At 37.8% G+C, this 22,706-nt stretch overlaps 1 protein-coding gene across 2 annotated transcripts in view; it reads right to left on the reverse strand.

Moving 5' to 3' along the window:
- USP32 (ubiquitin specific peptidase 32) overlaps positions 1-14,115 on the reverse strand; it is a 167,618-nt gene extending 153,503 nt beyond the window's left edge. Inside the window, exon 1 of one of the 2 annotated variants that reach the window (XM_074342650.1) lies at positions 13,904-14,115. In XM_074342650.1, the coding sequence (XP_074198751.1) occupies positions 13,904-13,961 (58 nt within the window). In that variant the 5' untranslated portion in view covers positions 13,962-14,115. The remainder of the gene's footprint in view (positions 1-13,903) is intronic. The other variant, XM_074342651.1, reaches the window with a different exon arrangement.
- Positions 14,116-22,706: the final 8,591 nt, after the last annotated feature.

Consider the following 22,706-nt stretch of genomic DNA (forward strand, 5'->3'; position numbering starts at 1 on the left):
ATGCCAATAATGACATTAATGTTTAATGCAACATTAAAGCATTAATAACTGATTAAAGCCATGCATTTAAACAATATTCAAAATCTGGAAAAAAATTTTCAGACTAACACAGAATATAAGACTTCAATCTAGAATAAAAGTTTTCTCCAATATATTAAGTTATAAAAAGCCACTGCCAAGAGATAAAAAGAATTATTAGATAAATGGCTGACAACCTCTAATAAAATCACACAAAGAACACTGCTATAATAAAATTTTGGTATGTAAAGGACTATGTCTGAGGGGTTATGTAGCTAAAAAGAAACCTCTTAGAGCAAGTATTAATTACTCAGTATTACTTACATATTAATCTCTATATGCCCATTAAGATATAACTTTTGAGAAACCTCCCTCCAGAGAGAAAGTTAAAACAAACCCTTCTTTAAAAGTGCCTACAAAAACAAAAGATTTTAAAACATAAAAATGTCATTTGTATCACTAAGTACCATCTTAACGATAAAACGGTCTCTACTCCAGCAGCATATGTCACTCACACCATAGGCCTCTACACCAATGGGGTTAACAAAGGTTAAATTTTAGAATTCATAAAGACACACGGCACTCTTACTCTTAGGGAAAAGACTACCTGTTATCATTTGTGTACATGTTTGCAATGATGGAGACTTGACCTTTTTGATGTTCCTCAATGAATATCCCAATTTTCCACCCTGGCTAAATTTGATAATGAAGTTGGCTTTCCAGTGCTTTCATTACAGGCAGGACTGCTTTTATGGGCATTGTTTGCTTTTAATTTACCCACAGGCTATGTAGATTATTTACTGCCAAAGGATTCTCTCTATTTGGGGAGATTTTTTTGGTTACAGTAAGTACAGTTCTTTCTACGCTGGTTTCCTACAGCTGTAGAATCAATCTTTCAGGTGTTTGTGGTTGTATCCTCTGCACAATCTATAACATTATTTACATTCAAAACTAAATACCTGACATCATCAAAATTAAAAACTTTTGAGCACCAAAAGACATTATCAAGAGCATGAAAAGCATCCCTCACAAAGGGAGAAAATAATTGCAAATCATATACCCAGTAAGGGATTAATATCTAGAATATATAAAGAACTCCTACAAGTCAACAACAAAAAAGCAAACAACCCAATTCAAAAATGAGTTAAGAAGATAAATGAATGACGGAGCACAGGAAAAGATGCTCAACACATCATTAGTCATTAAGGAAATAGAAATCAAAACTACAAGGAGATACTACTTCATATCCACCATGATGGCTAAAATATGAAAGACAGATAACAACAAGTGTAGCCCAGGATGTGGAAAAACTGTGACCCTTACACATTCCTGGCAGGGGTGTAAAATAGTGTAGCCACTTGGGTACAGTTTGGCAGTTCCTCAAACTGTTAAACATCGAGTTACCATTTGACTCAACAATTCCACTCCTAGATATATATGCAAAAGAACTGAAAGCAGGGACTCAAAAGATCTTTGTACACCAAATGTTCACAGCAACATTATTCACAATAGCAAAAACGTGGACACAATCCAAATGTCCATCAACAGATAAATGGATAAACAAAATGTAGTATATATATTATTATTCAGCCATAAAAAGGAATGAAATCTGCTATATGCTACAACACAGATGAACCTTGAAAACATTATGCTAAGTGAAATAAGACATAAAAGGATAAATACTGCGTGATTCCACTTACATGAGATACCTAGAATAGCAAATTCAAAAACAGAAAGTAAAATAGAGGTTACCAGAGACTGAGGGTGGGGGAAATCAGGAGTTATTATTTAGTAATTACAGAGTTTCTGTCTGGGATGATGACCAAATTCTGAAAATAAATACTGGTGATGGTTGCACATTATGAATGTACTTAATGCCAATTAATTACTTTTCAAATGGTTCAAAGAGTAAATTTCATATACTATATAGATACCATAGTAATAATAAATTACTGAAGCCAGGGGAAAAAAAACAAAATTATGCACATACCTGAGTCTGTGAAGGTCAGACAAAAATTTACACGAAATGTTTCAGAAGTACCTTACAATAATGCTAAGACATATAGTTGAAAATACAATACTGATCATAAAGCTATATTCCTATTACAATCAGATGTCATAATTTAGTGCAATTTTTCTTTCCCTCTCATATGTATGAGAAAAGTATATTTTATTTGTTAATATTAGAAATAAACACACAGTTTTTAGAAAGGGTTGTACAGAAATGCAAATGTCAAATTAGCTATGGTGAAGTTAAAAAAAAAGTTTTTTTCTATTAGGAAATAATTGTGAAGGACTTAATAAATGAGAAAATTTGGAAAGGCTGAAAAAGCCACTTGTAATGTTTTCACTTGCATAGGGAAATCCATAAACATCTATTATTCAGGTATAGGGACCCAGAATACAAAGGTAAACAGAAAAGTCTACCCTTTCACTTAGCTTATCAGTGCCAGGATCGAAAAAGGCACTGGTGAAAATTATAGGTCCTGGGTGCATCTTCAAACCCTCAAACTGACAGAAATATAGAAGATGAGCAAAAATCTTCTAAATTCCAGTGCAACTTACAATTGTCTATCTTCTAATAAATTCTTCTAACACATGTAAAGCTGCCATGCAGTGCAGTTCTCTTGGACCTATTAATTGTAATCTTCAGTCACATTCCTATAAACTTGCAAATTAGGAGTTTGTGATATGAGCCACATGTCACATGGAAATAAAATTTAAAAGGTATCGTCATCCCTCCGTACCTGCGGGGACTTGGTTCCAGAAGCCCCCATAGATACCGAAATCCACAGATGCTCAAGTCCCTTTTATTAAATGGTGCAATACAATGAATACAGTCGGCCCGCCTTATCTGCAGATGTGAAACCCACGGAATACATAGGGCCAACTGTGTATCTTAAAACAAAACTAAATAAGAAGTAACCATTGATTTTAAAAAGCAATACATCATATAAAGACACCAGTGACTGTAACCATCTGATTCTCTTGATCACCAAACAAATGCTGAATACCTATTTGTGCTTAAAACAGTGCAAAATGTTTTTTTTTTAAAGATTCCTCCTCAAGAAATCTGCAATCTAGTGGAGAGATTAAATTAAAACACATAAAACAATACCATATTTATGTAAAAATATTAAAACACCAAGGATACAAATTAAGAGTCACAGGAATTCAAAGGAGGTAAGTGCTGGATAGTCCACGAATGTTCGAGAGAAGAAGGTAAAATTTAGGCATATTCTACAAGTCTAGAAAGATAAGTAGAATCAGAGAACAAACCCTTCATGTTCTAGCCTCATCTTGCCTATCCAACACTTTGAACAATATCAAGTTATTAGAACAGATGAAAGCGGAGAGAAAGTCGCCCTAGACAAATGACAAACATGAAATGAGGAGAGCAAACCAATTAGCCTACATAGTCCTTATTATGGAGAAGTTAAAGAGTTTTAAGTAGGAGAATATATCTCACTGTTTAAGTTATATGAAAAAAGTTTCCAAAAATTGCATGGACTTTTGACATGACTTTCCCTTGTTTCCTATTCATATCAGTAAGTATTTACTATTTATGAGAAATGTGAATGTCTTAGGACCAGTGAAACCAAGGCTCATCAAAAAGTGGGCACTCAAACTTACTCAACGGTGCTAATTGTAACACAAATCAGAAATCTACTAGTCCTTGCCTATAAGGCTGTGTTTCAGTTTTCCTTCACATTTTCTGAGTCCTTCAAGGATTCAGATAATTTTAGTTTAAAGCCACTTTTTCACCCAAATTTTAAATGTTTAGATTCCCAGTACACTTAAATATTTGCATAAATGTCATGAAACAACCATAATTTATCCTGTAGAAATACAATTTATGAGATTATTATTATTAGCTTTATTTTGTCAGCTTCTCCCGTATTCAAAGGGCACTATGTGTCCCATTCAATCAGTCAACATTTTAATAAGCCCCACCAGGTACCTTCTAGACAACAGAGTCCTCATTCTCAAAGATTGCAGAACGCAATTAAGGAGAGGAGACAGCCAATTAAACTAGCAGCTGTATTTCAGTGCAATAACTACTACAAAAAAAGTGTATTACAGCTAGAGAGAAGGGAGGAGCAATATCAGGGAAGGCTTCTGAGAGGACTTGATGCCTCTAGTTTTGATGGATGAGGATCTAGTGAGGTGGATAGTTCAGGGAGAAAGATGCATGTCAGTTCACTGATGAGCATGTACTTCATGCCAGCCTCTATGTCAGCCTCTGGAAATAAAAATACACTGACCCAAATTTCAAGACATTAGTAATCTTTTAAGGAATTTACTTCATAGTGAAAAGGCTTCAGATTTGGTCTTAAAAATGAGTTCAGACTCAACTTTTTTTTAAAAACTGAGTTCACCACGCACAAAAGAAAAGAAATATTGGATAATTCTATTTATACAAGACTCAAAAATAGGCAAAACTAACCTACAGTAATAGAAGTCAGAACAGTGGTCACCTCTGAGGGGCAGTACCAACTGGGAGAGGACAGGAGAGAGCCTACTGGGATGCTGAAAATGTTCTTTATCTTGGTTTTGCATAGTGGTTACTTGGGTACATACCTAAAATTTCATCAAGCAACACAGTGAGTTTTGTGCACTTTATTGTATGTAAGTAATAAAGGGAAAGGGGGCATTCCAAGATCTAGGAGGCAATGTTTTCAAAGGCACAGAGTATTCAGGCAGGGACCAAATCACAGAAACTGCCAGGACTTGCCATGCGAAAAAGACTGACTTCAAACCATAAGCTGTGGATATCTTCCACTGAAAGGCACTTGAGTAAAATGACCAGATGTGTATCTCAGAGAAACACTATTCTGGTAGAAATACAAATAATGGATTGGAGGGGTAGGAGACTAATAGTCCAGGGGACAGATGAAGGCCTTTTCTAAGGCAATGACTTTAAAGATGGAGAAGAATCAGGAGATAATAAGAAGGCAGCACCAAAGGGACACTGTGATTGATTAAACGTGAACAGAGGCAAAATAGGAAAAGTCTCAACTGATGACCAGTTTCTGGCTTGGGCTTGTGGGTGAATTACAAAGACATGCAACAAAGAAATATCTGAAGATATACAGGCTGAATGATTTTCTAGGGTATTAAACTACTTCAAGTAGTCCATTATCTCATTTGATCTTCACAGCAATTTTATGAAGGCCACGAAAAGATATTACATCCATTTTACAGATGAAGAAATGGAATCCCAGAGAGGCTAATGGTCTTCATTCATTTATTTAAAATGCAGTCATTCATTTGCTTAGCAAACATTTACTGACTGTCATCATTTGTAAACTTGTTATACAAAGCAATAAAGGGCTTAGAAATAATTTAAAAAAAAACAAAGACATGCAATATATAAGCAGATCTGTAGGAAAAGAAGTCGCATTTAGTTTTGGACTCTATTGAAATAATATAAGAAATAAGCTCCACTGAAAATGGAACATTTTTCTATGAGATGTTATTTCCTGCCAAGTGTTCATTCAGCTGTCCTAATTTTCATTATTTAAATATATTTGCTTTGCAATCTTCTGTCAACTTCAATTTGAATCTCTATAGTACCAGTGATGTGACAATATAAAATGCTTCCATCATTAAGTAATTGCTTCTCACCACACCTCTAAGCCTATAAAGAATAAGCAATTTGTCCTTCTATAGTCAACTGTAAAGAGGTATTCTCAAGTCAGCATCTCTGACAAAATGCGTAACTTCTGATCTATACAATTCCACACAGTGAAAGATTTCATTTATAGATGCTTGCATAAACTAAAGAATCTCTAAACCAAATTTATTAATCAAACAACTATTCTAAATCCACCACAGCTTCCTACCACAGCTGTTCACCAACAGATTCCAAAACCAACTTTACAGCAGAGCCAAAAATGACATAATGGCATGCCTAATACAATTAACCATTTTTTAACAGCAAAAGATGCATTTAAATACATATACACTATAGATATGTAAATATGAGTTTTAAGCCTCTGGGCACGCACACCTGAGCACACACATACCCTTAAACAAGTTTCCACTAAAAATTTAATCCGGTTTTTAGAAAAGGTTGCTTATTCAATTCACTCATTCAACAAATATGTATTGAGTAGCTAATATGTAATAGGCACTGTGCAAGTGCTAGAGATAGAGCAGTGAGTAAGACATACATGTCCCCACCCTCCTGGAGTTTTAGAGTCTACTGATCCATGATCACAAAAACTGCATTCTAGGGCAATGTCTTCCTCTCACGCCAGTCTTTTAACTGATCGCTGCAATGAATCTGCCCTGCGGCTTAAATTAAGACCCACATGACTGGAGATCAAGTATAAGGATTACTAAAAAGAACTTCAGAATAATTAGTTGGTAAAAACATAAAGAGCCTCTTGGAAACTGAAGAGTACAGATGTAAGAATTATTTTAAAGCAAAAAGCATCAGCTTGAGAATGAAGGCCTCAAAACTTTACCTCCCATGCACCCTTTTTCAAGAAGCTACCAGGCAATGAGCTCCACCAAAATGGAAGAGTAAATCAAGAGAGAGGAAACAGGGATATAGAGAACAGGATCCAACAAAGGACAGCGAAGAAAATCTCCAGGATAATGGTGAAGGAAGATCCCAGGATGGCAAACTTTGAGCACAAGGGCAAAAAGTACAGACTGGAGGTGGACAGAAGGTTCCAGGAAGTTTTTTTTCCAATATGGCGAACTGAGTGAACACCTGATATATATGAACATATGGAGTAGATTTAACATTTGGTGGGAACTTTAGGGGTTGAATTACAGTGACTAGAAACCTAAGCAAATAAAATAAAAGGTAATTATTAAAGGAAATCTTTAAGAGAAAGTCAAGTGTACAGGAAAGGAAAAGTAATCCTAGTATATTAAATGGCTTAGCCATGAGCAGAATTTATAAAGACCTGATTACGGAAACATTGAACACTGATCTAATCAAAATTAAATTATACCAAGATCAGGAAATGGGAGGACAGGAGCACAGGTGTGTGTTTTGGGGACTGGGAGCAGAATAATAAAGAGCCAAGTCCTCATCCTTAATTAGTGGGGACACAAAAAATACTCCTTAAATGGAAAAAAAAAGTAGCAATCTAAGTATATTACTTCAAAACATAAAGACCAAATTAATAAATTTAAAGTGTTAAAAGCACTGGCTGATGGGTAGAGGAAAACTGGCTAGAGAAAAACTGTCAAGGGAGAATAACAGCACTACTGTTTTCATAACAAGCCCTGTACAATCAGCTGATTCTAAATTATGTGTATATATCACTGTCATAAAAATTAAAACTAAAAGACTAAGAGAAAAAAAGCATTAGCCATGGAGTATAAGAGAAGAAGAACCTTGGACAAAAAAAGCGCTATTCATAAAATTTAGTTTAAAATCATTTGGATTCTTTAGAACCAGTAAGAGTGCTCTGTATGTTGACGTGAATTTTATTCTCAGCTTCCAAAGGAACTCTGAACAACACTTTAAGCATGTAAGTTACCAACTCTAACCTCACATTTGGCAATAGGATTATAACTGTCACCATGGATGAAAAGTACATGAAGATCACTGTATAAAAATCAATCATTTCATGAGCAAAACTATTAAATTTTATATATTACCAAAAGACATTCTTAAGTGCTCATAAACACAATACTTACTGCCATATAGAACTTACCTTAAGTATCAACTTAAATATTTTAAATAAACAGACAAAACTGAATATTACATTTAAGGCTCCTATGTTTTTAACTATCATTCAAACTGAATCGCTTTGCTGTACACCTGAAACTAACATTGTAAATCCACTACACTTCAATTAAATTAAAAAATCCATGTTAAAAAAAATTAGCAATTTTTTCCAAAGATTTTCAAAGTTGACAAAAGGAAAAGAAATTTTGAGATGGATATATTGCTCAATATACTCAATCTCTGTCAGCACTCCATTCTTAACTCCCTTACAAACCTTATGCAGTTCTCCAAATCTTCTCTCCATCATTTATATATTCGCTCCACCATCCAATCCCTACTGAGCATTTAACATATACCAGTCACCGTACCTATCTTGGCACTGGGGATTCAGCATCATGCCTGACGACAAATATGATAATTACAAACTATGAACGATGCAGAATAGTGCAATATCCTCATGTAAGAGGATAACAGAAGGCCGAGTTGAGGCAATCAGAGCTAAGACTTCAGATATGAAGAATGGACCAGACATGTGAAAATTTGTAAACAGCCTTTCCAGGCTGAGAGAAAAACAGACTGAGAGGACAGGAATGACAGGATCCGATTTAAATTTTAAGATTACAAAGGCTGCTGTGTGAAACTAAAAAACCACTGTGCGGTATCTCAGCAAGAGCTGATGGCATCTGGGACTGGAGTAGGGGCAGTGAAGATGAGCACAAGTTAACAGACTGGACTGGATACCAAACTAACAGGACTAGGTGACAGACTCAAACTGGGGATAAGAGGATAGGTCAGATGGTGAAAGAGAGGAACTAAGGATGTCTATGGACTTTTGGCTTTAGCAGTTGTGTTGGAATACCGGTGCCATTTACTGTCATGGGAAAGACGAGGAGAGGCCTATCTTTATAGAAGGCTCTTTTTCATAATGTAGTCTCTCTAGACTCTTTCACAAGTCATTAGGAAAAGGCAAGAAACCACAGCAAAACTTAAAAGGTTTTTCTTCTGCAAGGGGTAAGATGCTGAGACAATCCAATTTCACAGAAATGGAAGAGAAGAGGGAGAACTTCCTCTGTAAAACCTTAGTTTCGGATAGTTTTGCCTTTAATGCAGTCCAGTATCAAGGACTCCAATAACCATCAATTTTCCTGAACCTTGTTCACAAGTGATGAACTTGGGATTTCCATAAAATGAAGCAAGCCTTACGTTAATGAATATGAAGTCTCTAATAAAAGCGGGTGTTAAGGAAAGGCCTTCATCTTTGAATAGATGGGTCTTCTAACAAATAGGTCTCTGACTATAACAGTAAATACCATGAAGCTAGTTTTATCAGGCTTTTATGTCAGTAATTAACTATCCATCTCTAACCTCTAAGAGTTATGATTAGAAAAAATGGAAAGAGGTGGAGGTGCGTGGCTCAATTTAAACACAAATATTATGAAGCCCAAAAGGTAAAAGCAAAAGTATAAACACACCCTGAAAAGAGAAGCCATGCTTTCTGGATACAGTATCACTCTCAGCACCACTATCAAACCACCAATTTTTAATTTATAAATAAAATCTCTCTACCTCTGCAGCTGTTTTAACACTGGAGCTTCTAATCTAAACTCTCAGCATTAATCTCTAGTGCTCCAAAAACAGATTCTCTACAGTCACACCAAGAATAATAACCACTTTCCTAACTTTTCCTGCGGCTTATCATAAAATCAAGTGCTGAAAATCTTCCCCTTCTCCTGAGAAAACACCTGGCTATTGGGTGGTCACCACATTCCCAACTCTAAGTGACTTATACATCTGTCTGAATGCTGTCACTCTGAAATCTCACTAACCAAGCACAAAGACAAACAATGAACAAGAAAAAACAACAACAGCTGTTCAGTTTGGTAAATGAGGCCATTAACTATCAAGTGATGTCACCTCATTCTGCTCAACCCCCCCCCAAACCCAGGGTTCATTGGTGTATTTATCTCCTCTTTGTCACTGACACTCCATATGGAGTGTCAAACTGGAGATTATGAAGAACAGCACCTTTGTAACTTCTTAGGTGACTACATATAAGCAGACTAATTTAAAACGGCCTCGTTTTTCTCCTTTACATACAATAGCAGCTGGCTAGGTATACTTGCAAAAGGCTTGACCCAAACCTACCGTTCTACACTAATGCTAGTTGAGTTCACCGGTAAATTTAGCAAATTTAGATGAAGGCAAATTAGTGCTTTCATAAGAGAGAACAGTGCATCCCAAAAGGTACCAACTGTGAAATTCAATTTTCACTTATACAATGTTATACTAAACTAGTTAACATCACATCATAGGTAATATAAAGCTAATGAAATTATAATAGTAATACTATAAAACTTGGAGAATAAAATCTTGGTTGGAAAGTCAATGTTTTAGAGCATTTTAGAGTTGGTGGATAAGCAAAATGAAAAGTACTGGAATCTTCAACTATTACATGCTTAATTATCCCACTAGCAAACACAACTTATAAGTGACTAGGAAATTAAATTCTTTAGCATACAATTATTGAACACATGCTGTGAAATGAGTACAGTGGTAGGGCACTTCCAGGCCACCAAGTACAAACACACTGCATTCCTATAGTACTTCCTTCTATAGGACTGTAGCACTTAATATACAATGTTAATCACTTATAAATTATGCACATATATACTATTATAAAAATGTTATGTCCACTATCAAACATACACAAAATAGAACTTTAAATAGAAGTTCTTATATTTTATTCCCATCTCCCATGGATAGTCTTGCATACACCTTGCAGTGTATCTCTTCAGTAGAGATCCCCAACACAGGCTATAAAAAGTCATTCATCTTTCTTCCTTCAGTGTCTAAGGAGTCATAGCTAGTACTCAGTAAAAATTTGCTGAATGTATGAGCAAAGAGACACTCTAAAGTGTGAATCCACAACATAACTTTTTGACATCACTCAGATATTTAGTCTAACATAAGTGCCAAACTCTACTAGAAAAAAAAGGGGGGATTAGAATAAATTTACCCACTGTATTTTACTACTACAATTTAAAAGCTAAGGACAATTTTAACTCAGCCAATTCCTACTAAAAAAAAAAAAAAAAAAAACCCACAAATGCCTTATAATTCTGTATCCAGAATGCTGCAAGAAAGGAAGAGAGGAGCAGGAGGAAAGAATTAAAGAATTGGAAAAGATTTTTAAGGTTTCTTGAGAGTTCTGAAATTCTCTAAACTACAACTCCTTTCATTCAATGTTTTTTTAATGCTATGTTCCAAGCATTTAGAATACATTGCTAGGAATACACAAGCCACAAACTTAGATGCAACAAAGAAATGAAGTAAAAACTTAAAAGACCTTAGCTGCTAAAATTGTCAGTACCCATGAAGTACAGTAGGTGGGTATACTTCAGAAAATACATGCAATCTAAGCCAGAGTCAAGCAAGGCTTGTGTTCTACTCAAGGTATTTAAGATAGATAGATTGTGTGTGAGTGTGTGTGAGTGTGTGTGTGTACCTCCCTTAAAAAAATGTCAGGGTGTATTTTAAGGAAACTATTTATGCTTGTATAACCGACATACAGTCTAGCAAAACCAATCTTTCTAATTTCTAGAGCATCTGAATGTAGATGGGAAGTCACTTAGACTACCCTTTCACTCAGGTCCAGTGTTATCTGTCATTAACACTGCATTTCCAAGGCCCCATTTTGCAAGATAAACTGCTGTAATTCTACGTTTGTAGGCGGTAATGTACGCTTGACTTTTTTTTTTTAATACTACCTAATTATGGTTAGGCATTATTTTGTGCTCAATAATTTTAAGTAAAGCCAAGGGGGTAGGTATTTCAGTAGTTTATCAAGCTTGTTTTTTACTTGTACAATGACTAATATAATATGCATTGTGTATTTGGCCAATTCTCTCCCACTCCCCATTCACCTTATACAAAACAAGTAGGCAGGTAAGAGTAACAGATGGAAGTTTTGGTGTCTATTTAGATTATTCATGTTCCCCCCTCCAAAAAGTTCTCAAACCACTTTTTAGCTCTATCAAAAGCTTTATAAATTCTTTTTATAAACTTACTAAAAGAAATTCTATATTAAACTCTGACATTTACTAAATAGTACCATGTTCAAAAGAATTGCCCACTTTAAAAAAAAAAAAAGCTCCTGGTTTACATTTTAAAAAGCTATTTTATCAACTTGCTTATCTTTCTTGCCTTAATTTTCTTCTGCAGCAAAACTGATAAAACATAAATTCCAACAACAGCTAAATAAGGTTTTTATCTTTCTTGCCTTAATTTTCTTCTGCAGCAAAACTGATAAAACATAAATTCCAACAACAGCTAAATAAGGTTTTAATAAATATTTTGCTACCTCTTCAAATATGTTTGAAAATTCAACAAGCAGACATTTCCTAACAAATTGAACAAAGATCTTCAGTCAAGTCACCTAATCAGTTTAAAAGGCACCAACTGTTAATTTCCTTTATATTTACAAAGGCAGAATCTTAGTTTGATACAAGACAAAGCAGGATAGAGTTGGATAAAAGTTTCATTTCAGAATTCCTTAATGCCGGCTATATCACCCTCTCAAACTTTAGAAACTAAACACCTGTGAACCCTGAAGCTGTGAATCAGTTTGACTGATCTCCTCTTCCATGCCATGTAAGCCATTGCCTAATTGAGGCCAGACCTGTCAGGCTCAACAGCATCCCGGAAATGACTGGCCTACTAGAGCTGGAAACACATCAAGAATTTGGAATATTTCTCATATTGAGGCAAGGAAAAAAGTTCAAGTGAGATTGTCCATAAAAACAATCAGTATACTGTTCCACAGGGAAAAAAAAAAAAAAAAAGAAAGACCTAAAAAGCATATTTTTGCTATTCTGGTCAGTCCACAAAAACACATCTAAATACGTATCTATTTTCAGGTGATGGTCCACTGAACTTATCCCTTTCCTCCCTACATATGAACAAGAGTTCACTACCAAATTCTCATTTTGAATGCCTGTCTTGCAATTAATTTTTTATTTTATATCCTTAGTTACTAATACCATCACCTGGATAATGGCTGGTTTCTTAACTTAGAAACCTGTCAACAATAACGCCTAGCACCTAACCTGCTTAATGTTTTCCACTTCTTACGAAGAAAAGCCATTAAATGCTGAAAAGAAATATAAGTACACCTAGACACAGACAGACAGACACACACAAACACACACTCAAATCCCAGTCATGAAAAATTAAGTCACATTCCGGCCATAAACTGTGCAACAGACACTTCCAGTTAGCGTGTGCTTTAGTGATCATGGACAGCGGTATTGGAGTAAGTGGTAGGGGGTTGGGGCTGTTAACATACTGTGCATCAGAGCCAATAAGCAGCTGGCTAGGACTGCCAGCAAGGCCGGTCTCTAAAGGGAGCTATAACACAATATCAGAATGCTGGATTTCCGAAGGCCATTTTATGGGGAGGGAGGGGGTGAGAACTGGGGATCAAGTGCAATGAAAGGCTCTGACCAACGTCTGAAGAGATGAGACCGAAGATGAGGTCTTGCGGCAACACCAGCTGTCCAGTCTCATCTCATCTCAAACACAACTCAATTTCAGGTCGTTCTTATCAGTCAGTCGCTCAAAGGGTGAGTGGGTGGCGGCAGGGGGTGGTGATAGCCCCACGAGACTGGCAAAGGCCCTCGGGATAGGCAGAGACTCCACAATCGGAAGGGGTTTCTACCAGCAAAGAGAGGGCTTTGCAGCCGCCTCCCCTCTCCCTTCCAGCCAGGGCGAGGTGCGAGGTTAGGATGTCGCTGGGGCGGGGGGGCGGGGGGGTTGTGAAGGAGTGATAGGAAAATATGGCAGTAAAGGATGAGGGGGCCTGGAAGGGCTGGTGCCACCCAAGAAAAGGGGGAGAGGAGGACTTCCCTGGACACATCCAGGATAACAACGCCACCAGAAAGCACAGGCAGTGCCGTGCCGGCGCCTGACACCCCTCTCCCTGGGAAAGCTTCCCCCCTTTCAGAAGGTCCCAATCCCCAAACACTGCTCCCACCCGACCCTTCTACACAGTATCCCCATCGCTGGCCTCCTTTCCCTTCCGCCTCAGGCGCCCCACGCCCTCCAGCTCCCCTCCCCTCCCCCGGTCACCCACCCTCTGGGCAGCCCGTAGCCGGCCTCCCCGGCAGCTCGCCCAGACCCCTCCCCCCTCACCTCTCCTCAGCGCCTCCTCGTAGCTGAGGAATCCGATCCGTGACTCCTTGGCGCCCATGCTCCCCTCATCCCCTCGGCCGGGGGTCGGAGCCCGCTCTCGCCCCCACCCCCCTCCCGCCTTCTCCTCGGCGTCCCTGGGTGACGGTGTCGGCGTCCCCAGGCCCCCTCCTCCCCCCACACTAACAAGTGCGGCTTCTGCCCCGGCGGCTCCTCCCGGCCACCGCCACCGCCTCCATGCCGAATCACGTGACCCGCTCCCACTCCGCCCCCTTCCCCTCCCTCTTACTCCGCCCTTCTGTCTCCTCCTCCCCTCCCTTCCCTCCTCACGCCTTCTTCCCTCCCCCTCCCTCCTGCCTGCCCCGCCGAGGGTCACCTGACCCGAGGCCGGGGATTGTTCCGGGTAATGGCCGCCCGGGGCCACCCACACCGCCCCGCCCCACGCTCGCCGCGCGCAGGGGCGTAGGGGCAGGGCCAGACCTCGCGCGTAATACATCATCCCCACCTTCTCGCCAATCCGGGGCCGCGAAGCCTAGGCGCCTCCGCCCTCCTGGGGACAGCGACTTCCGGGGCGCCCGAGGCCGTCCCTCCCGCCCACGCGTTCTGGCGCTCTCTGGGCAGGGTGGGAGCCCTTGACAGTTGGTCTGGCCGTGGTCCCAACCCATCTTGAAAGAGAAATGGAATCTTAGGGAGCCAGGGTCTGAGGGGTGCGGTTCGTGAGGGAAAAGAGCAGGCAGTCGAGGCATTCCTATCGTTAAGGGCATATCTGAGTGGGAGGGAGTTGTGAAAGGAAAGGAGAGTCTCAAGGATTTCTTTTGATGAGAGTATTCTTAATGCTAGTGGGGAGATTCTTAAGGAAAGTGAATCTAGTGATAGAGTTTAGAGTATCTTCCTTTGCACGTTACCCCATTCCCTCCGCGCCAGTACACTGTAGATTTCCTTTCACATGCGCAGATCCAGCTGCCCATGGGCACATCTCCGCCTCTGAGCCTTACTCTTGGACAGTCTTTGGAAGCTGCTCTGCAAAGACGTAGCTTGATTACCTCCAAGGGTTGCTCCTCGCCAGAAATGTGAGGGTTACAAGACCGATACCGTAGTTCCTTACTTTTTTTTAAGTTGTGATAAAATAAACAATTGCCCATTCTAACCATTTTTAAATAGCTCAAGAGTATTTCTATACAGTTTCTCCTTTCGTGGCTGGCTTATTTCACTTAGCATAATGTCCTCAAGTTTTATCCATGTTGCAACACAATATCAGAATTTCCCACATTTACTGTATGATGCAGCAATACCACTTGTGAGTAAATACCCAAAGGAATTAAAAGCACGGACATGGATGGATATTTATAGGCCAGTGTTTATAGAGCATTATTATTCACAATAGCCAAAAGGTAGAAGCAACTCAGGTGTCCACAACGGACAGATAAATAAAATATGTCTGCTGTTCAGTTTCTTGCTTTTCACTCTGTTCAGTTTGCTTTTCTTAATCTTCACCCTGAAAGACTGAAAGTCACAGCATAAAGCTTCTGGATAAGGAAACACGTCCATTTGTTTGAAAAATAACCATTTGGATTAGATAAGACTCAAGGTGCCACTGAGCTAATTCAGTGCCAGCAGAAGGATTTTACTTCCTAAAGCCGATAGGTTATAATATGCCCTGCTAGAGAGAGAAGGTAATAACTCTTTCTCTACTCATCTTTCCTGGCAGACCAGATCAGCAGCGTGGCATTAGTCACTTTGCTGCCCTTTCCAGTTCACTGTGAGGTAGTTAATTTTAAGACCTCAGATTAGTTTCATTACTAAAAGGCCATGAGTAAGGGGGTTGGGAATATACTTCAAAGCCTTTAATTTCCAGGTGATTAATTCAACATAGACATAAGTCTCCGGACAAAACAATTCAGTCATCTTCAGCCTGCAGTTAGATTATCCTAATTAATGGGAAGTGAATCTTTAAAAAGGGCTCAGCTGTGGGAGAGAAGACCCTCAAGAGTTTAATTGCAAGATACCTTGGCATTATTACTGTCCTAAATAATTCAGTACCTACAGGTGACTTGTACAAAGAACAGACCTGAGTGATTTATCTACCCACCTGATTTACAGTAGAATTGGAAGTAAATTGTTTTATCTTTGTAGTATTTGCCCTACTTGAAAGGTAGGATTGGGTTGGAATTAATCAATCTCATGAAATAGTAAATTATTACAAAATACTCAGGAAAGAATAGAATATAAACTGTATAATGAAAGATTTAGAGCAGTACTAATACACAGGAACTTCTAAAATTTCCTCCTTGGTTTCAGGCCCTGCTTCCCATATGGCCATAAAAGATTTCACCCTGTCAGAGTTTACCATGGATTAAATACTTCTCAGAATTTATGGGTTGAGATAGGAGAGTAGGAAATACTATTTCTTCCTTGTCTGAGTTAAATTAAGCATATTATTGAAGGCAGTGAAGCAAATAGTTATGTCTAATGGGAATTTTTAAATGTTAAGCTGGGATTAAAACTTGCCTTTTGGTTTGTATTACACAGTTATCAGGCAGTCATATGTTAAACATCCCTCCATAACTTAAAATTGATACAGTACTTAAGTTTGATGATGTAGAAAATCTAAAGTCTACCTGTCATGCTTAAAGGAATTCTATTAACCATTTAGTTTATTCAGTTTCATTATATTTCACTTAATCCACTGAAGAGTTGGCCAGCCACCTGACTTTAAGCATTAGGTTGTACTTGGGGAACCATTTCTTTAACTATAATTACATGCCTGTGAAAGAGTGGTTCATTCAAAGATTTAAAGCATGGGAGATTGGTATGTAATTTCTGCTTCCAATTGGGCAATCTAAATAACAGAGTTCCTCAGTTTATACTCCCAGAGAAATGACATAGGAATAGAATAGAGTTATATTACTTGCCAAAGAAGCTTAGGTCATGGAAAGGGAGGTCAATACAATAAAGAAGGGGTGGAACAGCACCTGACGTATATAACTTGATTACCACAAAGTGAGGCCAACAGTGCATGAAGTATGACTATATAATAAAAGAAATGCTTTTCCAGAATTAGGGACTTGTTACCTTATGTTGACACAATATGAGGTTGTGGTCATTTGTATTATATTTTTATTTAAAGCACGTTAAGCTATTTTTTAATGAAAATAATACTAGTCCCTGTAAAAAGTTTTTGTCATCAGTACAAAAGTGTGTATAAAACAAAAAGTCACACTTCTTGCTTTATCCACTCTCGTTCCCTAGAAGTATGTATCTTTCCAGTTTTCTGTGACTATACCCACCATATTTGTTATGAATATAAGGTATGCATCTCTACTCCCTTTATTTCTACACATATTTTTCATAGTCTATATTACTGATTTGCAGTTTCTTTTTTCACTGGATGGTATATGCCAAACTGCTTTTCATGTCAGCATGTAGATCTTACTCTTTTTAACAGATGCACAATATGCCAGTTTTGTGTATTGTATAATTAATCAATTACCTATTGAGGACATTAGATTGTTTCTAGTGTTTCAAATTACACTGTTGCAGTAAACATCCTAGTACATATATCCTCCTTTATATATATGAGTGTATCCGTAGATGGAATTTCCAGAAGCGGGATTGCAGAATCTAAGAGTATGCACCTTTTAAGTTTTAACAGACATTGCCAAATTGCCTGCCTAAAAAGTTGGATCAATTTACATTCTAATCAAGATTATCTGAGAAAGCCAGTTTCCCCTCACCCTTGCTAACAATTTAAGCTAATTTTTGTTATTATCCTTTACCTGTTAAAAATCCTACCAACAAGGAATTGAATCTCTGCTCTTCTAGATATGAAATTCATTTGCATTTTAAACCTGGACAAAATATTGAAGAATGACCAAAGAGATGTCATTCTCTAATCAGCAATTAGATATGTTTCTCCTTTCCATTTATTGTTCGTAAAAAAGTGGCTAAAATTAGCAAAATTTCAACAGGGCCCATCTCCTAAGAGCCTCTGTCACACAACATACCTAAGCTAAAACTAAAAAGGGGAAAGAAGTAACACATTCAGAGTGAGGGCCTTTAATTAAACCTACTTTAGAAGTTTTCTTCTGTCTTACCACAATCCATGCTTGGCAAGCAATTTATATATACTACCCACTAAGCCTGTGAGTAAACGTTTACTCTTTATTGCCCTCCTTTGCCCCACCTGCAATGAAGCTATATTTGTGTCTCTTTTAAATTAATAGTTCAAAGATGTTAGGGAATGGGTCTTAGGGACAGTACCACTAGGAGCTGCTTTTCCTTGTGAGCTCCTGAAAAATCAAGTAGCTTCTTTGTAGTCCTCTTCTGATCTCTTATTCCTTCTACTGTGGCCACTCCATTGCTCTCTTAGGCCAGTCTTTTCCAGCAAAATAGAAACGACAAGAATAAGCACATTAATTGAACTCTAATCAGCAATTAAAACATAGAATAATACAGAATCCAGCTCTGAACAGATAGGATATACCTTCCTTCAGTTTCTAGGCTCTAAATAGCTTTGTCAAGTCATCCAAAGTCCAGCTTATCATTCTAATATGGTATCTGAGAAATGTCAAATGTACCTTTGACTGTGATTTCTTCTTTTAGTAGATGAGAGGTTTAAATTCAATCAGGCTTTTTCCAGTTCTTCAATTCTACTATTATCTCTTGAAATGTACATCCTCTTGCCAGCTCAAATCTGTTTTTGTTTGTTTTTTTATCGAAGTATTGTCAGTTTACAATGTTGTGTCAATTTCTATGTACAGCATAATAGTTCAGTCATCAAATCTGTTTTTATTTTTAGTTCAGGCTGAGTTTTTTCCTCACCTGAATATTAATGTAATGTTTCTATTCTGTTTTCCACCTTTTACAGGTCTGCTGTTTGTCTAATATCTTGAGGCTTCCTTTTAATCAAAAACTATCATTTTGATGGGGGAAGCTATGCATATGTGAGGATAGGGGGCACATGGGAAATCTCCATACTTCTGTGCAGTTTTGCTGTGAACCTTAAACTGCTAAAAAAAAAAAGTCTGATAATCAAAAATTCTGATGCAGAGACATGCCTGCCTACATATAGGTATTTAATAGCTAGCAACTATGGTGTAATTTGAAAACTCTCAGGGATTTACAAGGGAAGTAAAGTTGAGGTAAATAGTTGGAGTCAAAAAGAAGTTAGAGGGAGAAGCTAGACATACAGTATGTGAGTTGTGATTCTAGGTTTAGGTAAAACTTTTTGTTTGATGCTACTGATCCAGCAAGTAACATCTCTAAAAATTGCAGTATTTTCTTCCAAAAGGATTTGAAAGCTATAAAATAGCATTTGGTCAAAAAAAAAAAAGTTTTTTTGACAATTATATTCAATTACTCGCACTCTAGGGGTGGGGGTGGAATCAAATCTGCGTTTCTTTAAAAGAGGAAGGAAGTTCGTATAAAAAAAGAGGAAGCTGACAAGCCCCTCACTCATGCCTATTTAACATTTTCCCACAGCCCCAACATTTGGTATGAAGGTTGTAAAGAGTTCATTTTAACATTTACTAAGCATTTTCTGTGTACGAGGAATGGTGCTAAGCCCTAGGGAATACAAAGGTGAATTTTTAAAAAGCCTCTGGGAAGTACTATGATCAAGATAAATATAGTATGTGATGGGAACCGAAAGTACAGAGCGATATTAGTCCAAACTGAAGGAGTGGGGAGGGAGGGAAGTCTTGGGGGATAGGAGTCTTGAAGAATAAGAAAGAAATCAGCCAATTATTTACTCTTTAAACAAATTTAAAGTGCCTGCTATGTGGCAGGCATTGTCCTAGGCACTGAAGATACAGAATTGAATAAAGGAAAAAGTCCTGCTCTTATGAAATTTACATTTCAGTGGGAAAAGACAATAAGCAAAATAAGTAAAAATAATGGTAAGTCAGTCAGTAACAAGTCCTATGAAGAAAAACTGCAAAGAAGGGAGGCAGAAAGTGCTGAGATGAAGGTTCAATTTAAAATAGAATGGTTGAAGAGGAGCAGAAAGGCGATATTTGAGCCAAAGTCTGAAGGAGATGATAGAGCAAATCTTATGGCTATCCAAGGGAAAATTGTTGTAAACACTGAGGCAAGAGCATCCTAGCAGATGCGAGGACCAGCAAGGATCAAGTATGACCATGAGGGAAATGGAGAGAGGCAGATCCTCCTTAAAGATTTTGGCTCTCACTCTTTGGAAAATGGGATGCCATTGCATGTTTTTGAATGCAGAAGAGAGCTGTCATACATTTTTAAAGGATCTCTTTGACTGCTGTGTTGAATATGGGCTGGAGTAAGAGGAGACAGGAAAGGGTAGACACATGGAGACTGGTAGAGAGGCTATTACAGATATCCAGACAATGAGTTTGAGGGATGAGAGGTTGGGTCCAAGATAATAATTTGAAGGAAGAGCCAACAGGATTGATTGATAGATGAGATTGGGATGTCAGAGCGAATATTCAAGGATGACTCCCAAGTGGTGGCCTATGTAACTAGAAGGACAGAAATGCAATTCACTGAGCTGAGAAAGGCATTAGGAGGAGCAGGTTTGTGGGGCAAGGTCAGAAGCTCAGCTTTGGACCTGTTACATATGAGATGCCTATTAGACACCTAAGTGGAGGTGTTGAATAGAGCATTAATTAGTTGTCTGAAGTTAGAAAGAGTCCAAGCTGGAGATATAAATTGAGGAGTCATTAGAGATTGATGGTGTTTAAAGTCATGAGACTGGATGAGATCTCCAAGGACATGTCCCAATCCCAAAGGGTTTCTGACATTAAAAGTTCAGAGATGAGAAACTAGCAAGAAGACTGAGAGAGTGAAGCCAGTGAGGTGGAAAAGGAAATAAGGGGAGAGGGCATGCCAAGAAAAAACAAAAAGGTGGATAAAGGCACAGAGATATAAAGTAGAACTCAAAAGATAAGATGCTCTGCTTCATCAGAAATGCCTTTTTGTACCAACAGAATCAAAGCTAATAAAACAACTAAAAAATCAAAATCCATTATTAACTAGTAAGGTAACAGTTCTCACTTTTAACACCTAGTAGGGGATTATAAATGTTTCAGGAATGCTCTCAGGTAGATTTTTAAGAGCTTATTTGGTTTTTGTCAGATTTCTTTTTTGCTGCGGTCTCTTTGAGCTATCCTGGGCAATACTTGACAGGAGGTTCTGGAAACAATAGGCACCCATAATATTTCATCTAAAAGAATGAATTAGGCTAATGTATAATAATTAATGGTTAAAAGTGGAGTTCTACCAATGCATGAATTTCAGCCTGGATGTCACTCAGAAGAGACTGTTGAGGCCCCATACGTTGGTGTTTATTAGTAATTAACATTGACATCCCAATTAATTAATGCAAAAATCTAAGACAATAGCCAATAAATACAAAGTTTATCTCCAGAATATCCATAGGGAAAGGATTCAAATTTCCCCCACTCAGACAAACTCTCCTTTAATTAGTAGCTCAGACCATGTACTGGACATGTGGGCAACCTTTCGAAAAAGGGTACTAAATTAACCCAACTCTTCTAGTTTCTGTGGATATGGAACAAAAACAAAAATCAGCATAGTTACAAAAAACTAAAACTAGACTTACTATATGATCCAGCAATCCCACTCCTGGGCATATGTCCAGAGGGAACTCTAATTCAAAAAATACGTGCACCCCAGTGTTCACAGCAGCACTATATACAATAGCCAAGACATGGAAACAACCTAAATGTCCATCAATGGATGACTGGGTAAAGAAGCTGTGGTATATTTATACAATTGAATACTACTCAGCCATAAAAAAGAATAAAATAATGCCTAAAAAAGAATAAAATAATGCCATTTGCGGCCACATGGATGGACCTGGAGATCATCATTCTAAGTGAAATAAGCCATAAAGTGAAAGAAAAATACCATATGATATCACTCATATGTGGAATCTAAAAAAAGAAAAAAGAAGACACTAATGAACTCATCTACCAAACAGAAACAGACTTACAGACATAGTAAACAATCTATGGTTGCTGGGGGGAAAGGAGGTGGGAAGGAATAAATTGGGAGCTTGAGATTTGCAAATATTAACTGCTATATATAAAAATAGATAAAAAACCAGTATCTTCCGTATAGCATAGGGAATTATATTCAATATCTTGTAGTAACCTATAATGAAAATGAATATATATATGTATATGTATGACTGAAACATTATGTTGTACACTAGAAATTGACACATTGTAACTGAATACACTTCAATTTAAAAAAAATACAGTTAAATTCTAATTAATAGTCACTAAATTCTAGTTATAGTTATTAACTATACCCAATTTAGCATTATACAAACACTAATATAAGGATTTATTATTTATTTATTATCTCTGTCCTCAATTCTCCATCCCTCATTGATCTTAATCTTTTTCATTCTTCTGCAGTACTAGAATACTCATTGGGATTACATATATCTGCCTACACAAGTGAGAACACCTGTGCTATTGTATGTGATTCTGGTTCTTATTGCTGCACAAGAAATTATCCCCAAAACTTAGTGGCATAAAACAACGACAACATTTATTTTGCTCATGGATCAACAATTTGGGCAAGGTTCAGCGAGGATAGCTAACCTCTGCTCGGTTTAGTGTCAGATGCAATGGCTTGAAAGCCAGGAGCTGGAACCCTCTGGGGGCTTGATCATTCACATGTCTGGCAGTTGCTGCTGGATGTTGGCTGAGACCTTAGCTGGAACTCTTTGCTGGAACAATTACATGCCTAATGTGCTTCCTCTTTCCTCACAGTGTTGTGGCTAGGTTCCAAAGGTGAGGAGAGA

The sequence above is a fragment of the Camelus bactrianus genome, chromosome 16 (genome assembly GCF_048773025.1).
Source record: "Camelus bactrianus isolate YW-2024 breed Bactrian camel chromosome 16, ASM4877302v1, whole genome shotgun sequence".
In the NCBI taxonomy this organism is placed as follows: domain Eukaryota; kingdom Metazoa; phylum Chordata; class Mammalia; order Artiodactyla; family Camelidae; genus Camelus; species Camelus bactrianus.